The following is a 27,646-nucleotide window of genomic DNA, read 5'->3' as shown; positions in this document are numbered from 1 at the left end:
TGGCAAGAGAGGGCGAAGATGGCAAGGATGGCCCCTGTCGTCACAATGGGGGCGTTTGATCACTCTTCAGCCTCGTCGAGAATCAATGCTGCCATGAAGACGGAGTAGTCCGTAGAGAGTCTAGACGTTGGAGAGCTGTGAGCAAGGGATTCGGAGCTGAGTGCTGTGAAGTTCTTGGTATTGATTCAGCTGATCAGTAGAGATGAGTATCCATGTAGCTGATATTTCATTGTAATTCAGCTTGAGGGCTGACAGAATGTTATTGTGTTGTCGCTGTAGAATCAACTGAAGCCTTCATCAACTTGTTGGTGTTGTAGGGCTCAATTGCTGCATCAAGCCACTAAAAACACCAGACGAAGCGCCACAACCCCCCGCGCGCCACCTTTTCTACACCACCTTCTGCCCACACTTTTGTCGAGTATCGTACATTATGCACATTCTATCCACCACAACTCCGACTTCGCCAATCACCATCCCGGTCCCTTTCTCGTCTCGCCTCCAAACCCGCGCCAGACTCGGCACTGCGACCGCTTGATCTCGTGCTGAGCCCTGCCCTGTTGGCCCTCTGGATCCTCTACTAAAAACCCCTGGCAGCTCGCATGCTGGATCTGCCTGCTGAAACCGCTTGTCGCATCAAAAAAGGGGGGCGTGCGTCTTGTCAGGGGCCCCGTCTTGCCATCCACTCGACGCTCTCTTTCGCTCTCGCCGACGCTTCTATTTCTTTCACTTCTTCGCGCCTCTTCGCTGCTTGATCCGAGCGTCTCTGTCTCAACTAATCACGACCAAGAAACAGACTCTTGTCGTCTCACCCCCTTGCTGCTTTTGCTCCGCTCCTTCGAGAAACGCGCTGCCCGAATAGCCAGTCAACAGTTCCACACGCCCCTCTCTCACTCACACGTCGGCTCACTCGACAGGACTGGCCAAGTTCGTTTCTCTCTGCCCGCTGGTTTGAGCTTACAGAAGTCAACAACGATCCCATCTATATAACCACCCTCAATCACCCGCTCGTGCCCGAGCCTTTTTGCCCAATATGACCACTGAAGCACAAGAAGAATTCGACAAGCTTGTCGCCAACAATACCCATCGAGAAACCCTCCACCCTGAAGATCGTGACGACGCCGACTCCCACCACGGATCTGACGTCTCTGAAGAGGAACAATATCGCAACGCCAGAATCGAAGAAGCCATGAGAATGCCTACCGCCGCTGCTGAGCTTAGACTCCCCCCCGCGTCATTTGACAGCGGCCGTTCTACCGGTGTCAAAGGCGTCATTGCCGATGCCAGAAGCTATGAATCTGCCCGCAAGACCAAATGGAGAAACCGAGCCATGTCCGTTCGCAAGAGCGTCTTTGGTGCCCCCCGCTCAAGCGACAAAAATAGCGAGAGCGAGAGTGAAGAGGCCATCTTTAGCGGTGGTGATGATGACGAGGAAGAGTTCCTGAGCCAGTGGAGAGAGGCTCGGAGACAGGAGCTCGAGAAGGAAGCCGCCGGCGCATCTATTCGCACCCGAAGGACGAGCCCCAGCACGCGGATATACGGCCGCATGGATGAGGTGGACGCCTTGGGCTACCTAGACGCCATCGAAAAGGTCAACAGAGATACCACTGTTGTTGTATTTGTCTATGATCACGAGGTAAAGAGTCCCACCGTACCTGTATTGGTGTGACAATGTTCTAACGTTGATTCTTTAGAGCGAGGTCTCCTCAGCAATCGAATCGGTGCTGGTGCCGCTGGTCAAGTCCAACACATCGGTTCATTTCGTCAAGGTCCACTACGAGGATATTGAATTCGACAATGCCGCGGTGCCTGCCATTCTAGCCTACCGAAACCAGGGCGACCTGTTTGCCAACCTGACCGGCATTATTGAGATGATGCCGGATGACGAGCACTTTGGCCCCGAGTCCCTGGAAAAGGTCCTCAAGAAGCACGGCGTGCTGTGAGCGCCGATTCTGCACATAATTTGCATACTATAAACCATTCTGCATCTCGCATGCCTCTTTATCTCTTCATTTTTGTACACCACTATTAATCAGACGGGCTTGCTCCGCTTAGAAGAAAGAAGGCAGCTTACTCGGATAGCATCATTCTTTGGAAAATCGCCGCCTGCTTGTCTCAGCCTCCTGACTGACCCCGGCTGCCGGCACGATCATCCGTGTCACAGCATTTTTTGTGAAGATACCCCACTTCCTCTTTCTTCTTGGCTGCTGGGATCATGGACTCGGGACGGGTTTTACCCCTTGGCGGCTTGCAATGGCTGCCGTACTCGTACCCCAACAGCCGGCCAGATCCCTGTCATCGGGGCTGGTTCAGTCTATTTCCGCATTTTGTGTTTTTATTTTTTGTTGTGTCTTTGCTTCGGCCAACACGGAGTTTGGAGACGGGGATGGGAAATAAAAACTATAGACGGGGAGCGGCACGCGCATAATGTCGGAATGTCGGAACGCCTTCTCGTTTTTCATTGATATTTCATTTTGTTCTGTTTTGCTTTGTTCAGATGCCAGGATACGACGGGTTATGGATGGGGGCGAAGGTTATGACAGGTTTTGACGGGGGTACTGATGGGTAGTAGATAGATAGGGCTGTCTATATGCCGAAGCGATATCGGCCAATATATATGAAATCACAACTGCACATCTTGATTTATGCCAGCTGCAGTGATTGTATAGATGTTACATGTGTGGGAAATGTACGTAAGCGTAACAAGACGCCGGGGCCGTGGCGCAACTTACTGATTTAATCAATGCATATGAGGCATAGCAAGCTTCGATGGTATAAGAACGGGCTTATCCTCAACGTTTATTCGAGTAGGCCAAATTTCGTTGAGTTGATTGGGCGTGAGTGGCTCGCTCTACATACTTTTTTTCATGTACTTGATGAGAGATATCACAAAGTCCCAAATCATCTGAAGAACTGAAATCTAGTGACCAGATACAAGAAATACCTTGATAGCCAATACTTGTAAATGTAAACAAAAACTGCCTTTTTAATGGGCTCCCCGCATCGACAAAAGATGCCCCGCCTGGCGGAGACTGTGGAAGCTCGGGATGGCGGGAATGGAAAATGGAGATTGGAGAGGATCCACAGTGGGAAGACGAGGCACTGACGTATGAAGGCGAGCACATGCCGGACACGGGATGCGACGATGAAGATTGAGAGGATGGATGTGTGAGTTGGAATATGTGAGATGGGAGTTGTCTATTTGCTTGAATTTATTCGATTTGATTTGGACTGGACTGACGTGGTTTCTAGCTGCTGGAGATGATGTTTTGCTGGCTTGGCTTGGGTTGATGGGGACAATGTTGAGTTTATAGATAGGGAGGACCTGGAAATAGCCTCTATCCAAAAAGCATCCAACATGTATATTGTGAGTAGTACACACACGGTGGCCCCTCACTTGGGATTACATTGCCTTACGCATGACACTTTGGTCCCTTGCAAGCCTCACCACCAAAGCTGCAGAGGGATGGAGAACTGGCCTAGCTTCCTTCGTCTCCGCATGTTTGATATCGAAGACTCACCTCATGGCTGGTGCCTGTGTATTTACCATTCACTCTCAATAACGATCTCTCTTTGAAGATATTCATGTCTCGACAACACAAAACACATACTACGTAAGTTAGATCAAAACCCAAAGCCAACGAAAACAACGGCCCAACCAACTCTCTTCTTTGCCTTGATCCCATCAAACCGTGAAAAGCCTCGTCCGCCACTCAAACACCGACCCCACCATCCATCTCAGTTATCGGACACTTTGTCAAGGCAGATGAAGCCTCGTCTTACTGTACAGCACCTCTTTTTTTCTACTTCCTTCATTCGCTCTCTTGCCCTTCTCTCCGTCCTCTCTCGTCCCTTTGGTCCTTCTCTTGCAGCCCGGCTACCAATCGAATCGAAGCGAATCAACTTCAACTCCCGTAGACTGAACTGCATAATCTTCACGTGAGACGACCATCTCACCCATCAACCCAAACTCCACTCCATCTTCATCCATCTTACAACCCTGTACTCGTACTGAACAATTGCCTCGTCGCTCTTCCAGGTCACGCGCGGCGCTGCCCAGAGCTCAATTCAACAGCCCAACCCCACCTCTTCCAGCGCTATTCGCAGCTGCTAGGGAGCTTGCCAAACCGCTAAACCGCTGAAGTCCACAGTGCCATCAGGCAGCCCCGGGTTCCCGCAGGCATCAACTCAGCCTCAAAGCTATCCCTGGTGCACGGCTTTACCACATCCAGCTTCACCACTCGGGCCTATTCTTTTATTTCATTGTGTTGCAACGTGCAACTTGTTCTTCACGGTCAAGCTTTTTCGTGACTTGGAGTTTCTATTTCTTCCCTCTTCTTTCGGGAAACATCTTCTTCTGCTTCTGCACTTCCACAGTGGTTAGTTCTTTCACCTTGCGAGCTGTTGGCCTCTGACCTCACTCTCCATTCATCCAAAGCTCAACCCCTCCCCGCCGCCCTTCTTCTCCCCTCCATCTCCATTCACACAAGACCTGCCACTGCCACTGCCACTTGCCACTGTCCTCCTCGCCGCCCTCAGACAGTTACCCGCGCCCTGTTGATTCATGGGCCTGTCGACGAGTCATCGCTTGGGAGCGTGAGATGGTCCTCGAACTGACCACAGTCACTTCGTGATGGAACAGCATGATACGCAGCTTCGCCGTCGCGATACTTTGCTTGCACGTCTGAGCAACCCTTCGAACTCTCTGCCAGCACCGCCGCCTTCGACACTTTCGCCTTCACCAACGGCGACAACGCATACAGCAACTGCAGACGCCCCAGGCCTCTCTGCCTCTGAGCCCACTCTCCGATTCCCCAGGCCGCAGGGCAACACGCAGCTTGCGAATTGGATATCGAGCAGCAACCCCAACATGATGGACATGCCTCCACCAGCCGACGACAACGGCATGGCCGAATCTACCTACGAGCTCGTCTCGAGCCCCAGCACCGACACCGAAGAGTCCCAAGACGACCACTACCCCGCCTCCATGAGCGAGTCCGTCGGCTCGCTCGACATTCATCGCCCAGACGATGTCCGGAGCCTGGCTGGAACAGACGATTCATTCGGGACGGACAATGATGATGCTGACACTCACGGTGCATCGTCTGACCGCGACGAGACCGAGGACGAGGAAGACGATGAGGACTCAGTTCACGAAGACACCGTCATGACCGAGTCCCAAATAGCACACGACGAATCCAACAAGACTGAACCCTTCCCCCCATTCAAGAATGATGCATCGCAAGAATTGCTTGAATACACGGACCAGAGCCTGGGGACTCCATCTTATACTCCCGAGGCAAGCCGAGTCATTGAAAGGCCTGCCGACCATGACAAGAAATCTTTCAAGAAGAAGATGTCTGAGCTGTGGCAATTGGAATCTCAGGTCAAGGAATTTCTGGTCGAGAACACGTGGGGCGCCTTTCCCGGCTTCGTGTTTGTCGTCGTCGTCCTTGTGGTGCTACCCATCTTCTACGGGCCGGCATCCAAGTCAGCTCTACCAAACGTTCAGATGCCACCATCCGTCACCGCAACCGTCACAACTACATCCTATCTCACCACTTCGACGTCGCTGTCAGCAAGCTCCAGCAGTAGCAGCCTGATTCCTTCGGCTACCAATGGCCTGGCGTTAATGCCCATTGGCGAAGCGCAGTCGGACGACTGGATATTCGGCGCCAAGAAGCCGGTTGTGTCATTCACTGCCGAAGCACACAATGATATCCTAATTCACATTCCCAACAGCATCAAGAAGACATGGCTGGCCAAGGAGTGCCTGACTGTGACTGCCAAAAGAGGAGAAGTCCCCGTTGATACCACCATGTCTCTGGAAGACGAGGGCCTTCGTCTAAAGTTTGCCAAGAGGGAGACCCACGGCGTCGTCAGCGTCATTCTCGAGGCTAAGTGCCGCCCAAAGATTCACAAAGTTGTTAAGGTCCACTTTGGCAAGGGCTTGATGGAGGGCGCTCTGGAGCGGACCAAGCATCTCGCCCATCTTGCCCAGGATCTCTCCGGTCTCGTACCTGCCGCTGCTCAGGAAGCAGAGCGGCGTATTGAGAATGCGAAGCAGTCACTAGGCTCGGCGTGCCAAAACGTTTGCCAAACAGTCACCGAGACCGTCTCCAAGACATTCGGCGCCAGCTTTGCCAACTTTGCAGATGTGCGGCAGCAACTAGATGACTTTGTGTCAACAGCCAAGACTCAATTTGATGAAGCAACCCAAGGCATCACTAGCAAGATTGACAAGATTACGCAACAAGCTGCGGAGAATCTGCCCTCGGTAGAAGATGTGCAAAACCAACTTCAGCTCCAGCTTCTCGATGCCCAATTGTCAGCGAAGCTTTTGTGGCTGCAAACCTTTGGCAGCACGGAGGAGCACGAAGAATACTTGCGCAAGGCCAAGTCGTACTCTGCTGACAAGCACGCAGCAGCCGCTCAGTCAAAGTTGAAGCACGCCAAAAAGGAAGTCCAGGAGAAGTTGACCGACTCTGCTTCACGGCTGTGGTCCATGCTAAGGGGCAAGTCTGCATGCCGACAGAGTTCGCACGAGCAGTGCAACGACGCTCCATAAGGAAGGCTTGCTTTCATTTGTCTTCTTTTTCACTCTCCTATTTTGCAACCACGGAGATCCGCAAGGATTTGGTATATGTATTAATGAACTTGAATGAACAGAAACCGGTTGGAATGGATGGACGGAGTTTATGGATTTGACCTTTTTTTACCTTTGCTTGTCTTATCAAACTTTTTTTATTTGTCTTTTTGAGGTTGTGATTGTGGCACGAAAGGGAAATGGGATTTCGTTCTATGGCAAACGCAAATACACGAGCTACCTTACCGTATGTTACTTTGCCTGCCTATGTCGTTGGTATCTTATATACATGAGACTTATAATACCATTTACCTTGCTTTACATCTGCTACATTCATTATACCAGACATGTAGACTGTCATGCTTATCAGGTTAGTACTGCTAGTACATGTAATTTGGTGGCACATCTCGCTCGTAGGGATTCGATAGTCTGTCGGGTGTCACTTGATCACACCGGAGTCAGCACGCCCGTGATTTCGCACGTTAAATGGCTCAGGACCACGTGCCGTCTATTTTATTCACTGTTGCTGTACCTCGCATTAGTAGGACATTTAGTAGTAAGATTGGGTTGTAATGTGTTTAAAAGCTGTGAAGAAGAGCTGCATATGGGGGATGTTTAGGCATTCATTCGCCTAGGCCATGAGGGGCAGTAATACTCCGTTGACGGCCAAATGTCGCCACCGGACTTGTCGATGTACTGCAGATGCACGCAATAGATTAGTACACGAAGGGGGTCTTGGATATTCTAGCACCAGCTTTAGCAGCGGAAAGCAATACTACTACTAATAGGGATCTTCTATCAAATATCCCTACCAATAAAGTAGAGCCTAAAGCTATAGGTACCCTCGCACCAAAAAGAACAGTGCCGCTACATGCTAGAGGTACCTACGGTAGTAGTGAACGGGCAGGGAAATGAAAAAAAGAAAAAATCAGCCCCGCCACTCAAGAACTGAATGGAAGGGAGGGGCACCAAAACATTTGAGCCAGCGCCAGGCAGAACCGCAAAGCCCCTCGCGCGACCTTACCAACCACCACCTTGTTTTTTTTTTTTAAACTCCATCCCCCGCTAGGCAAGACCCAGGTACCTTACAGAAAACATACAATAACCGGTTTCTTTTTGCGACGAGGTTTCCATCGCCAGCGATACTTTGGTCTCTTCCCTTTTTTTCTTTGCTGAGCTCTTGGTGAGTTTGTTATTTGCGAAGCGCCCGTGTTTTTGTTTGTCAGGAGGAGGGGCCGCTTGCTCATTTCTGGCCTTTGTCACCCCGCTACGCCACCTCGACAAAACGCTGTTTTGGCAGCATCCTTTTTTTTACCCTTTGCGATAAACGACTAACGGTGCTTCTTGTTCACGACAACAGAGTCCCTTTTTTCTTTTCGATATCCGACCGATCTTCCAAAATGTCTTCCACCGACGCTACCGAGCCCAAGGTCGAGCAGACCAGCACTGAGGTAACTAGCGACCCCTCGCGTGAAACAGCTGCAGTGTCCGACCCAAATCGATCAATGATGCCCTGCGCGATATTTCGACCGTGATTTTTGTGTGCTGACACGCGGGCTTTTCTATTCTAGGCTCCTGCCTCTGTGACTGCTTCCTCCGTCTTCTCCATGTTTGGCGGTGGTGAAAAGAAGGAAAAGAAGGAGGAGGAGGACCGTGGCGACAACTCCGGAAGCGCAAAGGCCCAGCGCGAGGCCAAGGGCGAGGAGGTAAGCTCCTGCATCTATATCCTGATGGAAATTCATCGGCTGACAAGAGTGTCTTCGATAGGACGAGGCCCCCGAGAGCGAAGACGTCCACTTCGAGCCCGTCGTCAAGCTGACCGAAAAGGTCGACGTCAAGACCAACGAGGAGTCTGAGGAGCAGCTCTTCAAGATGCGCGCCAAGCTGTTCAAGTTCGTCAAGGCCGCCAAGAAGGACGGCGAGGAGGCCCCCGCCGCCGCTGGCGAGTGGAAGGAGCGCGGAACTGGTGATGTCAGACTGCTCAAGCACAAGGAGAACGCCAAGGTCCGCCTGGTGATGCGACGCGAGAAGACTCTCAAGGTCTGCGCCAACCACTACAGTACGTTATCTTCCCCACATTCACGTATCCCCCCCGGTCGCCCCGCTTGATCGGGCGTATTGCTACAGAGATAGAGAGAGAGACCAGGTTTACTAACAGGTGCGCGCAGTTGTCCCCGAGATTACTCTGTCGCCCAACGTTGGCTCTGACCGAAGCTGGGTGTGGAACGCTGCCGCCGATGTCAGCGAGGGAGAGCCCGAGGCCGTGACTCTTGCCATCCGATTCGCCAACTCCGACAGTATGTCAAGATTTCAACTCTTAATGCCAGCAGACGTGAATATCCACTAACATGAATGATTTTGCAGACGCCAACCAGTTCCGGGATGCTTTCCTGAAGGCGCAAAAGGACAGCGCCCACCTCTTCCAGGCCGCTGACGAGGAGGAAGAGAAGAAGGATGAGGAGGAGAAGACTGCTTAAGCCGATACTTACTTGGCTTAACCCCCGACCATCAACCCCCAAATCAATGCTTGCCGCTTCTCGAACCATAATTTTCCCCCATCACTTACGCCGCATCAGCCCGTTGATCAACGACACGATGATGCTTGTACCTTTTGACGCCCCCCACGCCCCATCACATCACAATATGACAACAACACCAATACACATACACCACACACGCACGCGACAGATGGATCGACACGAGCCACTGTAACACAAGTCGATGTAGCCCAGAGAAAGTCGATCTGGATCACGGAGACTGGAGAGAAGAAAGACCCCGGGAATTGAGCACCAAGTGGTGCATGCCCTTGAGGGGAGAGCGAATAATGGCATTTGATAGTAGAGCACCCTGAAAGAAATAAAAGTTGATACCAGACAAGCTGCCTACGATGCTTGATGTGTGATGTAAAGAGTGAGATGAGAAGAGTAAATTAATCAGGGTAGCGAGGGTATAATGGGTAATTTTATATGCAATGAAGCGCTGATTGCAACCTACAGGCTGTATACAATATGGGCACCAGACAGGTACAGTAGAATCCATAGAATCTCTTTTCGCACGGACTTGACTGTGGTGTAATGTGGCTGATATAGTGCGAGATCAAACCTCATGGCAAGTACAATTTGATTAACGTGTACCAGCTTCAAATCCATCAAGGAAACCTTGAAATATGGATTCTTCCTCTTACACCTACAGATACTCTGTGTTTTCTTTCCTATCCCTATCTACCTACTTATATTATTTCTCAACCTTCATCTACACATTTCCTCTCAGTCCATCATCTTCTTCATCTTTTTGTACGAATATCGGAGAGTCATCATACCAAACCACTCTGGCACAATGAATCCCTCCCCTCTCGCCAGTAACGGCGATACCACAATCACGCTGGTCAACGACCTGAAAGAAATAGTCTTTTGCTCCATTATAGACAAAGATTCTCCCAAAGCCTATGGCCAGGCAGTAGCTTCTGCCGGCCTCTTCCTCTCCATTCTCGGGATTGCCTCTGGTGCTGCCACGCCCGCACCCGGGCTCTTGGTCGGGCTTGGAGGGATGCACCTCTCAGGCCAATCTTCTTTGCACAATTTCTACGCATCTAGGAACTCTGAAGTAGTCAGCAGAGTACTCTTCTTCAATGACGCTCTGAAATCGACTCTCAAGGGAGGAAAGACGGGTGTTATTCTCCTTGTTCATCTCTCCATTGATGGAACTCAAGTCAAAGTCACACAGTACAGGAAAGAAGGCTCGTCGGAAATCAATCATGTCGGAAATATTATCGGTGGAGATTTCACTGAGAAGAAGGACTTCTTCACCTTCAACGTCGTTGGCAGTCACAAACTTGTTCATCGACGCTATTTGACTATTCGTGGCCTATCACCGCACGGCATCATCTCCAGCTCGACAGACTGGAAAGATATTCCCGAGCCAGGTTCCGCAGTCCAATTCGACACTTCCGGAAAGCTAGTCCTCTACTACCCCCAGAAAAGGGGCAACGAGGATAAAGACCTTTTTGCAAAATGCAATTTGAGCCACAAAGAAGGCGCCGTCATCCAATTCGTCCAAGGAGAAAGCTCCCAAATAAGCCCGAGCCAGTCCGTCCTAAACCTCGCCGACGACAAGCACACGGCTGTGCTGAGGATGCATGGATGGGGGTGTATCCCCCTAGGCACAAAGATTGGAAACGCCTTGGACAGTGAGCTTCAAAAGGTGCTGGACATGATCCGAGATACTAGGGACCAGTCGTTTTGGGGTTACCAATGGGTTCGTGATACAACAAGGAACGGCAGCGCTCTGTATGGTGATTTGTATGGTCTTGCTTGGCCGAAGGGCGGCGATTCTTTGACGAGGAGTGCAGTCTCGGAGGTGTTTTTCGTTGTTGACGATGAGGATTGGACATATACGGCAACTATTTCAAAGGTAGAGTGATGACAATCGCGCCTCATCGCCATTTTGAGTAATAGCTATACATGCAGCCTTTCTCAGCTATGCCGTAGTAGTCTTAAAGCTCGATGATGGCTATGTTTAACTGTCAGTGTTAGATCTACCTAGGTAGCCTGGAGGCGTCGATACTCGGCTTGTGATGGATTTTGATTTCGCACTGTATCAGCTACATGAGCAATCATGAGGACAGTGCGGAATGATGCTATGCAAATACAACTTGGAACACTTATTTCGGGTTTGAAGTAGAAGTAGCAGTACTGTAGATATGGGCTCCGGCTGCAGATGTAGATGCCGGGTGGGAAAATGGAATGAAGAGCTACAAAGAGTATGGGTTGACACTTGTCCAACTGATACACTCGGACATTTTCTACGCCTTGTATGATGCTTCGGAAGATGGCAGCACAGGTGCTACGAGGTGTAGAGGTTATGTTTGCAATCAGTGTAAGAGTCAATACATTTGTGATGTCTGATACTACAAAATATAGCTAGTAATGTCGTCAAAATTCATAATCCAGGATCCAGAATCCAGAGTTCTCGAATACGCGGCATTTCCGACAGTCCCAAGCGTCCGTCTTCATTGTAGAGCTGTTCGGTCCAGGCTTAGCGCGCCGACGGAACAAAAAAAGAGATCAAACTCGATTCCGTCCGATCTCTCGCAACTATGACGGAGTACGCCGAGCTCGTGCTGTCCACACAACGGGGCAAGCAAAGTACACCATCATACACAATCACAGGCAACTCTAAAGGGAGAGAGAAGGAGGGGCCACCTAACCAATTTAGCTCCGAAAATGGGCGGATAGCCGGGGCTGTTCAGCTACGGATTCAAGTTTTTTTTCTATCTATACCCAAGGGTGGAACCTGTAGGGAAACAAATAGAGGAAAAATTAGGTTAGGTAGAGAGGAGAGGAAGAGGTGAGTGAGTGAGTGAGCGAGAGCCTGGCGCTGGAAGACGCGGCACAGCGAGAGTCGGTCGGAGTGGCTTAAGCTGGCTGGCGGTAAAGCAGGGACAGAGACAGGCAGACAGACAGACAGCCTCAAGCCCAGCCCAGTCCAGCCCGCCTTTTTTTCTCTTAGTCGTTTTCCCAGTCTGTCTTTCTACTTCCCCTTCACTCAGCTTTTTTTGGAAGAAGGAAGAACGAAAGAGAGATTCCCCCCCGGTAACCCTGTGCGAGTTCGGCCAAGAAAACAATTACAAGTGCGTCCAATCTGGTCTTTCTTTCTTCTGCACCCCTTTCGCCCTGTTTCTGCACCCCTTTTTTATTCCCTCTCTCGGTTGGCTTGCGTGTTTGTGTGTGCTTGCGTGTGTTTGTGCCGTGTGCGTGCTGTGCTGTGCTTTTTTGCTGTGTGTGTTGTGTCTGACAAGGGAACAAGACAGGAACTGGACTGGACAGGACAAGGGCCACTGTAAGGCTTGTCTCTGTAGTTTATACTTTTTTTGTATCGTCCTATCCTCCATATTTTTTTTCCGCCCCGGGGTTTTTTTATTTGCAACCATCTCCATTATCTATTTTCCCGTAATAGGCGTTTTTTCGAGGGAGGGATTCCAGGAACAACGATTGTCGTCATCATGTTGGTCGAGGTGAGTTTTTACACGCAGCGTTTTTTCTCTCAATTTCGTTCCATTCTTGTTTTTCCCCCGGTGCTTGCTTTGTCCAATTGGACACGGTTTTATAATTCGTCGGAAGCAATTCGATTATGCCCTTTTTCTTTTATTCCTTTTTTGGGCACCGTGGAAGGGAAGCACAGGCACAGAAGCCCGGAGCAGCTCGCAGAGAGAGGAATGATGTGGTTTTGTGAGAGGAGGGCTTTTTGGGAATCGCGACGGGACTGGCGGCGGGCCGGAGAAAAATCGTGACGGACAACGAACAAGTGCTGCCAGCTGGAGATGGAGGCCCTTTTCGCCAACTGCCAGCCGGCTGGATTTTGCCTGACGCCTGGGCACTCGATTGAATGGGCATTCTTCGTCTGGTTTCTTACGCGATGCCGTCGTTCATCTTCACGTTCGTCTCTGGCTGAAGCTCGCCTCGCCTCACCAACATACGCACCTTCTCTCTGCTTGCTTCATCCGGCGCGTTTTCCATCGTTCACGATAGCCTCTCTTTTCTCTTTCTGCCCATCTGCGCAGCAGGCAGTGCCCTGATTTCTTTCATTTTCCCGCTTTTGATTTGAAACCGCTCTCTCAACGCTGTTTTTACGATGCCAATTCGCCGTGGAGCGCCACGCGCGGCGAAGCTGGCCATTACTGCGAGGCTTGGAGCTGACGATGAGCAGAGGAAAGTCAAGGTCGTTACGGACCAGCACGTCATGTGAGTTTTTTCATTCATCATGATCCCTTCACCAGCACACTCTTTTCACCTCTTCTCTTCTTCTCCTTCACAAGACAAGAGATGGCTGGTTCCCGTGTAGTGCCTCGTGCTGACCTAATGCTGCAGCGACAAGCCTTCTCCCGTGGCAGAGTTTCCCATGCGGCAATGGAGCTTGCGGCTTCACCTTCTAGATGAGGATGGCAATGAGCGGCCCGCCGACGTCTTTACCAAGGTTGTCTACAACCTGCACCCCACATTCGAGAACCCCGTCCAGAGTAAGTCTGAGCTCTAATCTGAGCCCTGTCGTGGAGGCCTTCCACAGCTCTCTAACATGAATCCCCCGCTGCAGCCTTCACCAAGCCCCCCTTCATCTGCTCCAACGAGGGTTGGGGTGAGTTTGAGATTGGCATCGACCTCTACACCACGGAAAAGACCAAGCTGGCTCCCATCATCCACGATCTCAACTTCCAAAAGGAAAAGTACGAGGTTACGCATACCGTCGTCTTCAAGAACCCCTCGCAGGCGCTCCAGGAGAGGCTTCGCGAGACGGGACCCCTGCCTTCCGACGAAGAGCGGCCTAAGAAGAAGGGCCTCGTGAGCAAGAAGGGCGCCCAAAAGTACGACTACGAGAAGATTGCCGAGGCCCTGGAGAAGCTCGAGGAGGAGGATCTGCTGCGCGTCATCCAGCTGATTAACGAGAACAAGGGCCCGGATACGTATATCCGAAGCGATGTGGAAGGTGAGTTGCTGGTCCTGCATTACTTTCCCTGCTCTTTTCTTGATTTACTCCATTGCCCAATCTCCTTTTGAACTTGTCCAACCCCTGTGTTGATGCTCTCGCTTGGAACTGTAGTGAATAACTTGTTTGAAGCTGGCGAATTCTCCATCGATCTGTACACCATGCCGGATGCGTTGACAACGAAGCTCTGGGAGCACCTGGTGAGTTTATGCCGATGAAACGACATTTATATTGAGTTCTGACCAAAGGTTGAAATCATTTAGTCCAAGAAGGGTCTGGTCGCCTAGAATGCGCGTCTTTCAATGCCGCCACGTCTTGAAGACCCAATAGTAGGGAATGCAGGGCACTGGCCGATGGGACGAGAGTAGCAATGTCTTTTCTTTTTTATTTGTCACGGCAGGGAGCAATTACGAGAACACGCACAAGGCATCGATCGGTACGACAGAAGTAATTTGGACATGTGTACGCAAAGGGGTGCAGAGACGAGGCGGCAACAGCCCCTGGCAACATCAATTCGCTTAAAAACGACAACCGCGAAATCGGTCACGTCTTTTTGTTTGTTCGTTTTCACGACGAAAATCTACTCGATATCCTCTCTTCGTTCGCTTTCTCTCTCTCTTTTTACTTGAGGGAAACTAATTACCTTTTGTGCTTTTCATCTTCTTTGCCTCTTTTTCCTGTTGTTCTGCGGTTTAACCCCCCCGTCCTCGTCCCCTGGTAGTAGGAGGACGTTTCTCGCATCGAAAAGCCGTCAGGAAAGAATTCATTAGCTCGGGGGAGAAGTAAAAGAAAAAATATCAAGGCTGGCTGGGGAAATTTCATTGCAATGGTTTCTCCTTTTTTACGAGGGGCGTGTTGGGATGGAACTAACTCTTGGGCTGTTGTTGGAGGGTTAAAAGCATGGAGATGCTTTTATTGATAGGGTGCTGTATTTCGGTATTAATTTGAAAGTGATGAACTGTATTTCGGTGTTGATTTGAGAGTGATGAACTGTGTTTCGGTATTAATGTGAAAGTGACGAAATGTATCTTGGTACTGATTTGAAAGTGATGAATCGAAGCCAATGAGAAAGAAGTGTTGCTGTGAAATCGTCTCGGCGAATTGATGACGTGGTGCCTGTGCGAGGAGATGCATGTGAGAGTGACATTTGATGGTCCCTTGCAGGGGGACTGGAGCAGCCTTATCAGAGGGCCGTTATTGGGCCTGGGATGGGATGGATATATGGGTGACTTGAGTAAGTGTGTACAGAAGATGTGCTTGCATGGATTGGACTGGACTGGCATGATTCTTTTCCTGGTGGTGTAGTTTGTAAGGTACAGCATTTCCTAGTTACTTCTTCTTACAGGTATTAATATTGATGGTTCTTCGATTGGAAGCTTTGATGCCTGCAGATGGATGTTTTATATCATCGTTGCATGACCGTCTGATTGATGAGCCAAGCTGCATTCGATTAAGTAACGGATAACATCGTACTCAACAATTAAGACGCCATAAATAGCAGCCAGCCGTTGTCTTGGACGGTGAGATCAAATGTATACGAGTAATTCACATGACGCCGGAAACGCTGATGCTGATGCCTAAACAACGCAAGCTTTAAGAGCCCCCTTGCGTTAACCGAGACGCCAGCTCACGAAACGTCTCGAGACTGGACTCTCGGTGAGGCAAACTCGCAGGTTGCAGTTATAGCACCTTGGGAGCCTTCGAAGTACACGGTACAAACTCGCAGGTGTGAGCTTCCCAAAGTACACGATACCTGGGGACTGACGAACCGGACCATGCACTGGGCAAGTCCTTGCGTCAACGTGACCTTCCTTCCCAGCCCCAGGAGACGCAGCTGTGGCCGTCGCGATTGGTCGGAGCGGGCTCTTATTGGCTAATAGCACGTTGATTGAGGACATTGATTGGCCGACGCGTGGGAGTGAGGTGCGGGGGCCCGGAGCAGGAAAGAGGGAAGCGGCGTGTACAAGTACGGAGCGGGTAGCGAAAGCAGCGGTATCAGGTACCTTTTATTCTTTTCCACTGGACTCTCCTCCTCTTTTGCTCGTACAGCAACAGTGCAGGCAGTGCAGCTTAACTGGGCCGGCTCTTATCGCCTCGTGGCTTTTGGCACTTTCTGGGGGGGGAACCATTGAAAAAGAGAGGGGAAGGAGGGCACGTTCGTTTATCTGGGGCCGAGAACAAGCAGAGGAGACGGGAAGAAAAAAAGTACCAGGACGGTACGGAGTAGTGCTTGCTAAAAACGGTCTGGAATTAATCAGAAAAATCGAGAAGCGATTCAGAAGAAGGGGGACAGAGAGGGGAGAAAAAATTGGTAAACTGTTACGTTCTTCTTTCATCTGCGCCTGGGCTTCGGTTTCAATTGGTCTTTTTTTTTTTTCTTTACTCGGCTTCGGGGCGCTGCCGCCATTCCCTCTCCCTCTTCCTCTTACAAACAACCCGGCTCATCTTTTTTTTAACCTTTTTTCTCCTATTTTTAATCATTCTTCAAAGCCAAGGGCCGGCAAGAGACGGGAAAAGAGGATCGAGGGAAAGTTAATAAAACAAGATCCCGGGAGATTTCACACCTGGCTTGCCATTTTGCCTGCAGAGGTGGTTCGATTTCGCCTCTTTTATACGTTCTGATTGCCTTTTTGCTCTGCGAGACAGACAGACCCCGCAGGCTTCGTTTTTCGCTTGACTTCGGCCTACGCCTCGCCATCCCGCCGCAAACCGCTCGAGCAACCACAATCTCACCCCGTTGGTTGGTGGGAAGCCAGACAGAGATAGGATGGCCCAATATGCCAGCACGGCCAGTCCCGCCCAGTCGACGGCGACGACGGCATCAGCGCAGCAACAGCCCACGGCTGCGTCGGCAGGACAGTCGCAGTCGGGACAATCACAGGTTCCCCAGCACAAGCGCGTCTACCAGGCGTGCATCCCGTGCCGTCGCCGCAAAGTGCGCTGCGACCTGGGCAGTGTCGACAACCCGCACGACCCGCCGTGCGTGCGCTGCCGCCGCGAGAGCAAGGAGTGCTTCTTTAGTGCTACTCGCCGCAAGAGAAAGACGGACGAGGACGACAGCGACGCCGACGAGTACGTGGTGCGCAACGGCCGCAAGAAGCTGCACGCCGCCGACAGCCCGCCCTTTTCGCGCTTCGACAAGCGCCAGTACAGCGACACGCCCCTGACCCCCGGGGGATCCCATGGCAGGACCCAGCCGCTGCGCAGGCCGGACGGCAAGGCTGGCGGCCGCGGGCACGACGATGGCGAGTTTGACGGCGATGGCGACTCCAACCAGACGCTGGAGAACCTCGAGGCCCAGACCGTCATGAGGCGTGGCGTCTACGGGCCTCACGATGCTCTCGACCTCCTCTACAAGGCCGCGACGGATAGGTTTGTCATGCCTTCATCGGCGTCGGCTGCTGCGTATGGCACTGCTAACCGCGAGTCCAGCCCGGCTGCGGATACACATCGGCGCCAGCCAAGCATGGCGTCCATTGCCCCGGGGCCGCCTCAGCAGGCCCAGGCCACGGACGAGCCTGGCCTACGTGCCCGGTCGAGAGGACCATCCATATCCGTCCGGCCTGAGCAGTCCATCGATCCCAACCTGTCCCGTCCGACTCTGAGGGCCCAGCCGGGCTATGAGGATGCCTTGAGAGCCTGGTCGAGGTTCCGCTTCGTGCGTGCTGGATGGTTCACCGCGCAAGAAGCCATTGAATACATTGACTAGTAGGCTCAAGACTCGTCCTTTTGTTACATACAGCATTGTCATTTAGATGAAGAAGCTGACTTATATCTTTCTCTTATAGCTACTACAAATACCTGTCACCGCTTACACCGATTTCGCCTCCTACCTTTAGCAACCCCTCATCTCACTTGACCCTCTTGACCGAGGAGCCTATTCTCACGGTTACCTTGCTTACGATTTCCTCGCGATATTGCCAGCTTCCCGGCACTGGTGGCATATGTCGATCTCACGCGGTGCCGGAACAGCTATGGACCTATCTGCGTGGCATGATTGAGAGATGTCTATGGGGGCAGGAAGCCTTTGGGGGTGGCTTCTGCGGCTCAGGGTCTGCTTCAACTTCGATGATTACAGAAGAATCCCAGACAAGCAGCACAGCGCCCTGGCGAGGTCTCCGCAAAGGCAGCTTGAGGACGTTGGGCACCATTGAGTCTCTACTGATCCTGACCGAGTGGCATCCTCGCGCACTGCATTTCCCCCCGCAAGAGGCCACTGATGAGCTGGTGCTGCCTATTGCGGAAGCTTCGCCGTTGATGGCGTCTGAGGATGAGCTGCACAGAACAATGGGGCCGGGTATTGGCGGCAAAAGAATCGAGAGCTGGCTAGAGCCGGCGTGGAGGAGCGACCGCATGTGCTGGATGCTACTCAGCACCGCCATGGGATTGGCCTATGAGCTGGGTGTGTTTGATGATATTGATGAGCTGCTCAAGGATGATGCCATCACTCGCCCCGAGTACAAGGATGAAGTGTACCGCCAGCGAGCCAATCGCATCAAGCGGCTTTTGCTCATCTACACGAGCCAGCTTGCAGGTCGTTTGGGCTGGACTAGCATGACACCAGAGCACCTGAGAAAAGCCGACCCTGCCGTTGCTCGTCAGAGACCCTTGACCAACGACAGCAGCACACCCGCGACAAACCCTTCTTCTCTGGCAAACGGATTCAACTACGTCCCGGATCTTGAGCTCGACGACCAAATCATCCACTGCTGGGCGGGCATCAGCAATGCCATGCACCTCGGTAACGAGAAGCTGTTCAAGACGCGCAAGCACACGACCGAGATTATCCAGTCGGGCAAATACGTTGACCTGCTACGGGACTTTACACCGCTGCTCAAGGACTGGTATCGAGAGTTTGAGCTGTTCCGTCTACCGCAGTACATTCGGCATATTTTGACCATCGAGTACGAATATGTCCGCATTTACATCAACTCCCTCTCGTTGCAGGCGGTCGTCGAGCGGTGCACTAACAATGCAGGCAACGCTTCCAGCTCTGGCAACGGGGTCCAGCCGACGCATCTGTCTCCGCAGACCATGATCAATTACGGAAAGCTGCCTCTTGGTCAGCTGGGAGGCTTCACGGTCCACGACCAGGAGTACGTGCGCGAGGTGGTGGAAGGAAGCCGGAATCTCCTGCGGACGGTTGTCGAAGGACTGCTGCCTGGAGGCTACCTCAAGCATGCGCCCGTGCGGACGTACTTTCGCATCATCAGCGGCGCCATGTTCTTGCTCAAGACGTTTGCCCTGGGCGCTCCTCGTTCCGACGTCAAGCTGAGCATTGAGCTGATGGACGCCACGGTGGAGGCTCTGCGCAACTGCATCGTCGACGACGTGCACCTGGGCATTCGCTTCGCCGACCTGCTGGAGTCTCTGACCAGCCGGCTACGGAACCGGTTCATCCAGGCGCCGATGCAGCAGCCGTCTGCCAAGGCACAGAGCCCCGTCCCGGAGGCGGGCAACGCGGGCGCCGTGCAGCCGGTGCAGAACGGAGAGAATGGCGAGAATGGCGCAGCCTGGGTGGGCAGCCACGCACAGAGACTTCGGGACGGCCTCAACGGACACTGTAAGTTGAAGCATACCTTTAAATATAAATCAATATTCTCATACTAACTTTATTCACTGCAGACCGGGTGCCGACTCCTACCGCCAACAACACCACCACCGAGGCAAACAACATCTCCGCCACGCCCTTTGACCTCTCGACCGGCAACTTTCCCTACCACGGCGCCTCGTCCATCGGCCCGTCAACGCCGGCGGCGGACAACAGCAACGCCTCGGGCGCCGGCAACATGGACGTCAACCTCTTTGACGAGTGGAATAATGCCGGCAGCGAGATGTGGTATCTGCCGCCCGGCCCGGCGTTTTTCCAGAACATGGAGAATAGTTCGGTTGCGATGACGGCTGAAGGTGTGAATGTCGGTGGGCTGGATTTGTTGGAGTACATGGCTATGGATCCGGTGCAGTTTCCGGGGTTGGATGGGCCGGGGACGAGCGGAGCGGCGAGTTGATGAGCGAATGCGTGGAGGGGAGTGATGTGAATGGGATATCGTCATGATGAATATGAGTTGATTTATGTGGGGGATTTCAAAAAGAAAAAAGTTAATGGAGGGATATTATTACTAGTTATTACCGGAACATGGAAACAAAAACCAAGTTTGTTTGATAAGTACGGGCTTTTGTTGTTGGATTGTTTTTTTAATTAGGTCCTCTGAGGGATATGGTAGGACTATGAGAAGAATTGAAAAATTAGCATTGTGTATTTGGTGTTTGTTGTTTTGCTTTCTCGTACTCTGTGAGATGGTGATGAGTCGCTGTTCTTTGTTCTCAGTGATGGTGATGAGTCACTTCTCGATGTGTGATCAGTGATGGTAATGAATATCTTCTCTTTCTTATATTAAAATTTCTTTTTTTTTTTATGGAACTGGCTTATACAAGGCTATTAAGTCCCTAACTCATACAACATCTTCCACCTTTAATTTTCCTTATGCAGGGCCGCAAGTTATAAACTTACAAATTTATTCATTCTATCTAAATTCCATCCACAACATCCCTCCCGCCCATTCCATCCCACCAACCCATCATCTATAAAACACACCTTATCACAGCTCAACTCTCCTCACCAAACTCAAGAAACTTCAAATGGCCACCCATCTTTTTTTTCAAAAACTATTTCTTCTTTCTTTTCTTCTTTCTTCCTATCAAAACCCTCAACCGTCCATCCACCGTTCAGCCCTGCTTTTCCACCTATAAAGGGAACCACCTAAAACAAACATATAAAAAGAAAAAGCTCAAAAAAGGGAAGGAATTAGATGTAAAAAAAGACAACAAGAGAAAAGGCTGATTTGTAGTGTAGGGCATTGGAGCGCTGTGAGTACAAGTACGAGAGGAGAGAAAAAATAAACACTAAAAATAAAGAATAAGAATAAGCAAGAATATTCTAGCTTGCCATGGTATCATGTGAAATAAGAGTACAAACAAAAAAGAATCCTTCCTAGAAGAATAAGAAAAGACTAGTACAACAATAAAGGGAAGAAATGTTTGCTCGTCGAGGTGTATCTGTATCTGTGTGTAAAGATGAGAAAAAAGAAAGACAGGTAAAAAAACAAAAAGTGCAAGGACGGAAAAAAGGGGAAATACAGCATATATATACAAATATATAAAATCACATCTTTCTTCCAAACATGCTTTTTCTGTTTTCCCCTCTTTTCCGTCCTTTTGGACGCCATGTTAGCGATGAACTTTCTCCCAACTAGAGTGTTATTTTTTGGTGAGTTTGTAAAAGGACATATCCCTTTTCTCCATTCCCTGGATTCAATCCTTGTCCCAACTTTCTATGTGTGGTTTTGTTTCGGCGAAAAGGAGAGATTGTAGGAGAGTGTATGAGAGGGAGTGAGAGTGAGAGTGAGAGAGGAAAGAAGAGAATAGTAGGACATAAAGGGAAAGGTTAGTTCTAAGTGCATGAGACGATAATCCAACATCGTGCAGACATGGAGAGCATGATGAGTCCCTTTTGGAGGGGTAGAGGAACAAGGGAGGGGCATACATATACGCTGTATATGCTGCCTTCTATAAGCCTTTTTCTTTTTTTTCTTTGATTGAGTATGAGATGTGAGTGCCACATATACAAGTGTGCTCTCACTCCTCTGTTAGTTGAAAGTCGACGCTTCACACAAAAGATACTCATCGGCTATGATTAGCATGAGCAGCTTGTAAAACTATCCATCAAAAATCAGTTAGCCATGCACAATTCCCACACATGACAGGAGCCAAGTCAAATCATACCATGCAGCACATTCATCTGTCCGGTCCTATCCTCGCACGCCAGCTGGATGCCCGTGCCCTCGACAAAGTTCAAGACCACGCTGTTTGGCAGCTCCTGCGCGTCCACGTCCGGCACCTCGGGCTGTTTAAACAAGCTCATGTGATACGTTTTCGTCCCCACCGCTGTTCGGCTGCTCTGCGCCGGCAGGGCACTGAGGGTGATATTACCCGCTGAGTCGAGGACGAGGTTGCGTCGCTTCCACAACAGGCTGTCGGGGAACTGGACGTTGACGTCTCCCAAATCCGACACGATGGACGCCTCGCCAGCGCTGGTGGCGGCGGGAGGAGCCGCTGAGGGCTGCTGTTGTTGTTGACGGTTCACGCTGGCATTATTCCTGCTTTCGTCTGCTGAGGGGGCTTTATTCGTTTTGCTGCTCTTGATCCCACTGGAGAAACTGGAAAGCTTACGCATAAACCGCCCGGCGCGCGAAGTCTTCTTCTCCGAGGACTTGTCGTCGCCGGAGAATGAATCTTCAGTCACGCTGGAAATGTCACGGTCAAAGGTGATGGAGCGGCGACTGCTCATGGACAGGCGGTGGCTGGCAGTACTAGGCGACTGGGTTGTTGTCCTAGAAACTATGGCATGGCGCATGTTAGTCGAGACAGTGACAGTCTTTCGCGGGTCCTTGAAGAACCCCTTTACCGCATTTAGCGAGGATCGCCTACCCATGTCGTCCTCGCCGCCGCGTTCGAGAGATCTGGACCGTCGTTCTGATGAGCCGTCGTCGTTGCCTCGATGGCGGTGGTCTGTCGGCGACTGATAGCCGTAATCAGAAGCGTCCCGTGGCAGCTCGTACCCAGACAGCGACTGCTGCAGGCTCGGGTCTCGAATGATCTTGGTGGTGATGGCGACGGACTCGGGCCGGCCTCGCGACTGGGTGCCGGGCGCCAGGCCCGACGGCGGACTCGAGGCAGAGGCCAGCGGCTCAAACATGGACACCCGACTGACGACGGATCCCGATCTCTGCAGCCGCACTCTGCCCTCGAACAGCGCATCGTCCTGGTGCGACGGCGTCGGCGAGGCGGCCCGTCCCTTGAGGGATTTCGTCCTGTCCACGACCGACGGCGGCCTGGACGTGTCCCGCTTCTGCACCGCGAAAAAGGTCGACGACGGCCGCTCTCGACTGACGGGCCGCGACTGATCACCTGATGTGGCCGACAGCTTCTCGAGCGCCTTGATGCGCTGCGAGATGCTGGACCCGACGTTGGGCTTCATGGTGGCGAGGCTGGCCGACTGCTGCTGCGTGACCTTGTGTAAGAAAGCTGCGCCCGAACTCAGAGAACGCGCCGTGGACTGCGTTACATCTGTCGGAGCGATGAAGTTGCCACGGACAGGATTAGAGACTGTTCGAACGGTGTGCGCCTGTGTCTGTGGAGCTCTGGCGCCTAGCGGCCCATTCGCAATGGGAGCGCTGGGGAAGACAGGGGTGAGCGGAGATTTGGTGGCCACCATTGGCTTATTGTCAGTGTCCTTCAGCGCGTCGTCTTGGTCGGTCGCCTGGGTCTCGGTCTCCTGGACGAGGAGGGCAGCATCATCGTCATTATCATCGTCGTCGCCAAGATCGGTGCGGATCGGTGTCAGGTTACCAGCCGCGCGTTTGGAGCGTGACTGTGGCTCTGGCTCGTCGGGAGCAGCCGTCGTGTTGTCGCTAGCCGTCGTCGCTGCAGCTGCAGGAGTTGGAGTTGGAATTGCCTCATCAGACGGGTTAGTCTGCATGAGATGGAGATCCGCCTCCTCCTCCATGGCGGCGGTTGTTTGTGTCGAGAGGATGGGTATGGAGGATGGTGGAGAAGCTACTTCTGCCTCTAATTCCCCTTTGTCCTCCGTCTCCGTTGCCTGCGCAACATCGCCGGGGGTCGCACCAAGTCCTGCAGGTGCATGTACAGGTGGAATCTCGCCTGCGCCAGATCCCATGCCACTTAATGAGGCGGCCGGTGGGGCCCTTGACGTCGGAATATTCGCCGAGAACTTTGAAATTGGCACTGCAATCCCTTTTTTCTCCTTTTCAGTCTCGGCCTTGGCCGATCCCTTATTAGCAGCCCCGGCAGCAATCTCCTCATTGGACCCCATTGCCGCAGAGCTGCCACCAGTCTCAGTCTCAGTCTCTCTGGTCTGAATTGTCGCCGTCGACTCATCTTCTTTCAACGATGATGATGCATCGGCAGCAGCAGAAGAAGAAGAATCGGCAGCTGCAGCGATGATTGCTGCAGGCAACAGCGATTCCGATGCATGAACTTCTGCGACTCGGCCCTCATCCTCCGATGCACTGAGGGCGGCTGGCTTTTGAGCCTCTTGATCTTCCAACGTGACAGCATCTACTTCATCTGGATTCTTCGCAGCATGAACCGTCTCGTCGGTGGAATCCGAAAGCGAAGATGCGGCTGTCTCCTCGTCGCGTTCCGAAGAGGTAACTGCCGGCGACTCTGACCGAGTTCCCTCGGACACTTGATCAATTTGCACAGACGAAGTCAGAGTTCCCTCAGACACTTCATCTATCTGCACAGACGACGAGAGACTATCCAAAACCACGCCCGAATCCGCTTGGCTGATGGAGACCGTTGTTTCTTCAGCTCCTTGCTTCTCCTCATCTTCTAGCGTGTTTGACTTCTCATCTTCTCGCGCGTTTGCTTCTTCACCGTCCAGTCCATCATCATCATCATTATCATGGCTTTCAATAGCGGCATCCACAGCGTACTCCAAATCCGTGATTGTATTCTTATCTTCGGGGCCTGGTATATCCACTGCAGATTCGGTTCCTTCCGTGATTGTATTCTTCTCATCCTCGGGGCCTGGTGCGTCCACTCCAGATTGCTTCTGCTTCTGCTTCTGCTGTTCCTGCTGCTTCTTCTTCTTCTCCCTAAGCTTCATGGCCTTCATGAGCCTGGCCTTCTCGGGCGTAATGGTAGGCTTAGTCGGCATCGCGGGCACAGACAACACAGACAATGTATCAGCCGCTGGCCCCGTGCTCGTAGTCGGTCGTGAGGCATCGCCAGTGATTCCTAATGAGTCCTCTGGTGCCGCCGCCGGGGTAGTAGTAGTATCAGCAGGTGGCTCCATCTCTGGGATCTCTTCATGGATCAAGGACGCAGAATCTCCGTCCTTTCCTTTTCCCTTCTTCTGGCCCTTTCCAAACCTGTATCCCGCCGGCAGAGATGAAACGGGTCTAAAGTTTCCAGACGCCTGCGGCCTTACCGCACCGTCGGCCGCAGGTCGGGCAGCGAGCTTCACCTTTGGCTTGCTCGTGAGGTAGTAGTTGTAGCTATCGGTCGTGTCAACCGATCTGGTAGGCGAAGGCGGTGCGTCGGGAATGCCCAGAAACTTGGGGACCTCAGAGGTAGTGGAAGCTGCAAACTTGCTGTGCTCAGGCGAAGATGCCAGCTCAGAGTTGAGCTTGACCTCATCCGCAGCCGTAGATTGGCCGCCAGGTGTTCGCGGCCGGCCATCGTCTGATTCCAGCACTGACTGCCGCTTGGAAGATCGTTGATCCTCTTCCTCCTCCTCGGCGATTTCCACCAAGCGTCGTCTTCGCGAGCTGGTGGACGATGCTGTAGACCCAGATGCCGCATGCAAAGAGCATGCTGCAGAGAGCTTCGTGTCTCTCAGTTCGGCGGCTGTCGAGATTTCGAATATCGTATCGTACGGGGAAAATCGTTCGCAGACGGCGTTGAAGTGGACAGCAACTCGAGCTAGTAGTCGGCCACAGTTAGCATCTTATGATGATTTGCGACGCAGATCACCGCTGATCCAAAAGATGGGAACAAAGGGCATGAGCAACAAAAGAAAACTAACCTTGTATAAGCCGAGAGCAGTCTTCGGGTAGGTATTTAACAATGACATTCCTCCTCCGGTACCGCAGAAAGCCATACAACGGGCTTTCTTCTTCAAAGCCGGCAATGGCATTTCGAATCTCGACAATGCCCCCATTTCCCTTCTCCAGCAGCTCGACCTCGTCGCGACTCGAATACTTGAGCAGGAACCTATCGATAACACAAAGCAAAAGGCCGGGTCTCAGCAAATGGAAATCTTATACAGCACTGCACTTAGATTTGGGGGAGTGGACCATGCATACCATCCTCCAGGCTCAGCAACGCCAGCCTCATGAGCCTCTACAATCTTGGGATCGTCTAAACCGTTTAGCGACATGTTTGCTCGGATGTGGCTCCGATATCTATGGTTCGATCGCTTCCGCCAACCAGCTCGGCCAAGTCCAGCTCAACCCAGAGGGTATCTCAAAGAGTGCCGGATGGGGAAAGGCGATGAATAAAGAGCGACAAAAAAAAGTTGCTTCTTTTAAAAAATGAAGCGAAAAAAAATAATATCAAAAGTAACGAAGGACTGAGAATGAAAGACTGTGCGCCCGAGGGCAAACAAGCGCGCTGCGTCGGCTTTGCGAGCGTGCCACCACCAATACCGTACTCAGGGGCAGGATGCGACAGCGATGCGCATGGAGAGAAACGAATCGCGACGTGGGGGAAGCGTATCGTATCGTATGCAATGCAAACAACCTTGAGCTTGAGTGCCTTGGAAAGCTGTCCTGTCCTGGTAGGGCAAATCGAGGCCTGTCTGTTCAGGATGGGGGGAGATGCAAGGAATGGTGGCCGGAACGGAATTACATCGAGCTTTTCGCGGAACTCCAAACTCTGGCACAACGCAACGCTTGTCACTCTCTTGCTTGGCTTGCGCAAAACAGAGAAAAAAAACGAGGCCGCGCTGCAGGTCGCGAGATCGAATGTGCCTGTGCTTGTGCCTGTGCCTGAGAGTCCACTTGTTGCTAAGCGCCGCGCCGCAGATACATGGAGTGCAAGGGGGTCTAGACAAGGCAATGCAAACTTGGTGCCACCCACACGAAGCACAGACAAGGCAGCATCAAAAGACAAGACAGACAAGTAAAGAGATTGTCAGTTGTACCGCGCCATTGGATTGGATGGCAGTCCGAATGATAGCAGGCAAACGCGTTCCAGCCTGCCAGACGCGGGGCCCACGACAAAAGCCAGCGCATCTCAACAGCCGGCCTGGCATTCCTCTTCCCTGCCCATTAGCAATCCCCGTCCACGATGCTACGAGGTCTTTCGAGTCCCAGTTGGCTTAAGGGGGTTTAGCTGGGCCATTCAACGAACCCCTGCAAGCTCCTCCATCCCGGAAACCAGGGGTTCAGCCAACCGGCGTGGTCCAGTCAACGGCAGAGAGGGCTCCGTATTGGCACTGCACTTTGTTCTTCATCAACCGCGAACCGGGGGGATCCCCATTTCGTTAATTTTTGAAATGAGCTCGGGCCCCCCCTTAGCACAGAAAGCCGTCCAATAGTTGCGCGGTAGTGGCACGGCGTCTCTTGTCTTTGGTTGATGGCGATAAGCTTGCCCGTTGGCTTGTGACTGTTTTTGTTTGTTTGTTTGCCTGTTATGCCGTATGAACGGTGAGAGTGCTGATCATCTTGTTGTTGTTACTGCAGCCAAATTGATCGCATCGTTCGTCCAACGTCAAGACAAGCATTAAATCAGCTTTCGATCCCGCGTAAGTGCCGTTCCTGTGGCTGGGCTTCTGAAACGCACGTCGTGCAGCTGCTGTCTGCACTCTGCACACAAGCCCCATCGTTACCCATAACTGGCAGTAGCATCATTAGTGGAGGCCGGCCGCGTCTCCGGATAGCTGGTGCAGCTTGTGCTGTGGCCGTTTATTGGTTCGTCTGAGCTACCATAATTTGCGACTTGCGGACCAGTACGAGTAGGTAAGAAGAAGCAATTCGTCAATGGATGGGCTGTGTT

General features: G+C 51.9%; 7 protein-coding genes across 7 annotated transcripts; 6 read left to right on the top strand and 1 right to left on the bottom strand.

Annotated features, from left to right (window-relative positions):
- Positions 1-1,030: 1,030 nt before the first annotated feature.
- T069G_11269 (phosducin domain-containing protein) lies at positions 1,031-1,940 on the top strand (the record flags this gene model as incomplete). The annotated part of the gene is made up of 2 exons (XM_056178474.1): positions 1,031-1,633; positions 1,692-1,940. The coding sequence occupies 2 exons, from the start codon at positions 1,031-1,033 to the stop codon at positions 1,938-1,940; spliced, it is 852 nt and encodes a 283-aa protein (XP_056023348.1).
- Positions 1,941-5,164: 3,224 nt separating this feature from the next.
- Positions 5,165-6,565, top strand: T069G_11268 (uncharacterized protein; the record flags this gene model as incomplete). The annotated part of the gene is made up of 1 exon (XM_056178473.1): positions 5,165-6,565. One exon carries the CDS (start codon positions 5,165-5,167, stop codon positions 6,563-6,565), a length of 1,401 nt encoding a protein of 466 aa, XP_056023347.1.
- Positions 6,566-7,983: 1,418 nt separating this feature from the next.
- T069G_11267 (ranBP1 domain-containing protein) lies at positions 7,984-9,060 on the top strand (the record flags this gene model as incomplete). Its single annotated transcript, XM_056178472.1, has 5 exons — positions 7,984-8,034; positions 8,155-8,289; positions 8,351-8,642; positions 8,752-8,880; positions 8,948-9,060. 5 exons carry the CDS (start codon positions 7,984-7,986, stop codon positions 9,058-9,060), a joined length of 720 nt encoding a protein of 239 aa, XP_056023346.1.
- An 859-nt stretch (positions 9,061-9,919) lies between these two features.
- T069G_11266 (uncharacterized protein) lies at positions 9,920-11,002 on the top strand (the record flags this gene model as incomplete). The annotated part of the gene is made up of 1 exon (XM_056178471.1): positions 9,920-11,002. The coding sequence occupies one exon, from the start codon at positions 9,920-9,922 to the stop codon at positions 11,000-11,002; it is 1,083 nt and encodes a 360-aa protein (XP_056023345.1).
- Positions 11,003-13,213: 2,211 nt separating this feature from the next.
- On the top strand, positions 13,214-14,349 carry T069G_11265 (YEATS family domain-containing protein; the record flags this gene model as incomplete). Its single annotated transcript, XM_056178470.1, has 5 exons — positions 13,214-13,323; positions 13,450-13,598; positions 13,673-14,062; positions 14,195-14,262; positions 14,326-14,349. The coding sequence occupies 5 exons, from the start codon at positions 13,214-13,216 to the stop codon at positions 14,347-14,349; spliced, it is 741 nt and encodes a 246-aa protein (XP_056023344.1).
- A 2,480-nt stretch (positions 14,350-16,829) lies between these two features.
- On the top strand, positions 16,830-20,070 carry T069G_11264 (fungal zn(2)-Cys(6) binuclear cluster domain-containing protein; the record flags this gene model as incomplete). Its single annotated transcript, XM_056178469.1, has 5 exons — positions 16,830-17,434; positions 17,495-17,770; positions 17,851-18,095; positions 18,189-19,625; positions 19,688-20,070. 5 exons carry the CDS (start codon positions 16,830-16,832, stop codon positions 20,068-20,070), a joined length of 2,946 nt encoding a protein of 981 aa, XP_056023343.1.
- A 1,672-nt stretch (positions 20,071-21,742) lies between these two features.
- T069G_11263 (uncharacterized protein) lies at positions 21,743-26,027 on the bottom strand (the record flags this gene model as incomplete). The annotated part of the gene is made up of 6 exons (XM_056178468.1): positions 21,743-21,777; positions 21,845-22,228; positions 22,271-22,459; positions 22,550-25,570; positions 25,674-25,861; positions 25,954-26,027. 6 exons carry the CDS (start codon positions 26,025-26,027, stop codon positions 21,743-21,745), a joined length of 3,891 nt encoding a protein of 1,296 aa, XP_056023342.1.
- Positions 26,028-27,646: the final 1,619 nt, after the last annotated feature.

This window comes from Trichoderma breve (assembly GCF_028502605.1).
Source record: "Trichoderma breve strain T069 chromosome 7 map unlocalized scaffold00008, whole genome shotgun sequence".
Taxonomy (NCBI): domain Eukaryota; kingdom Fungi; phylum Ascomycota; class Sordariomycetes; order Hypocreales; family Hypocreaceae; genus Trichoderma; species Trichoderma breve.
Note: the sequence above shows the minus strand (reverse complement) of the source record. Positions and strands in the feature narration are given on the sequence as shown.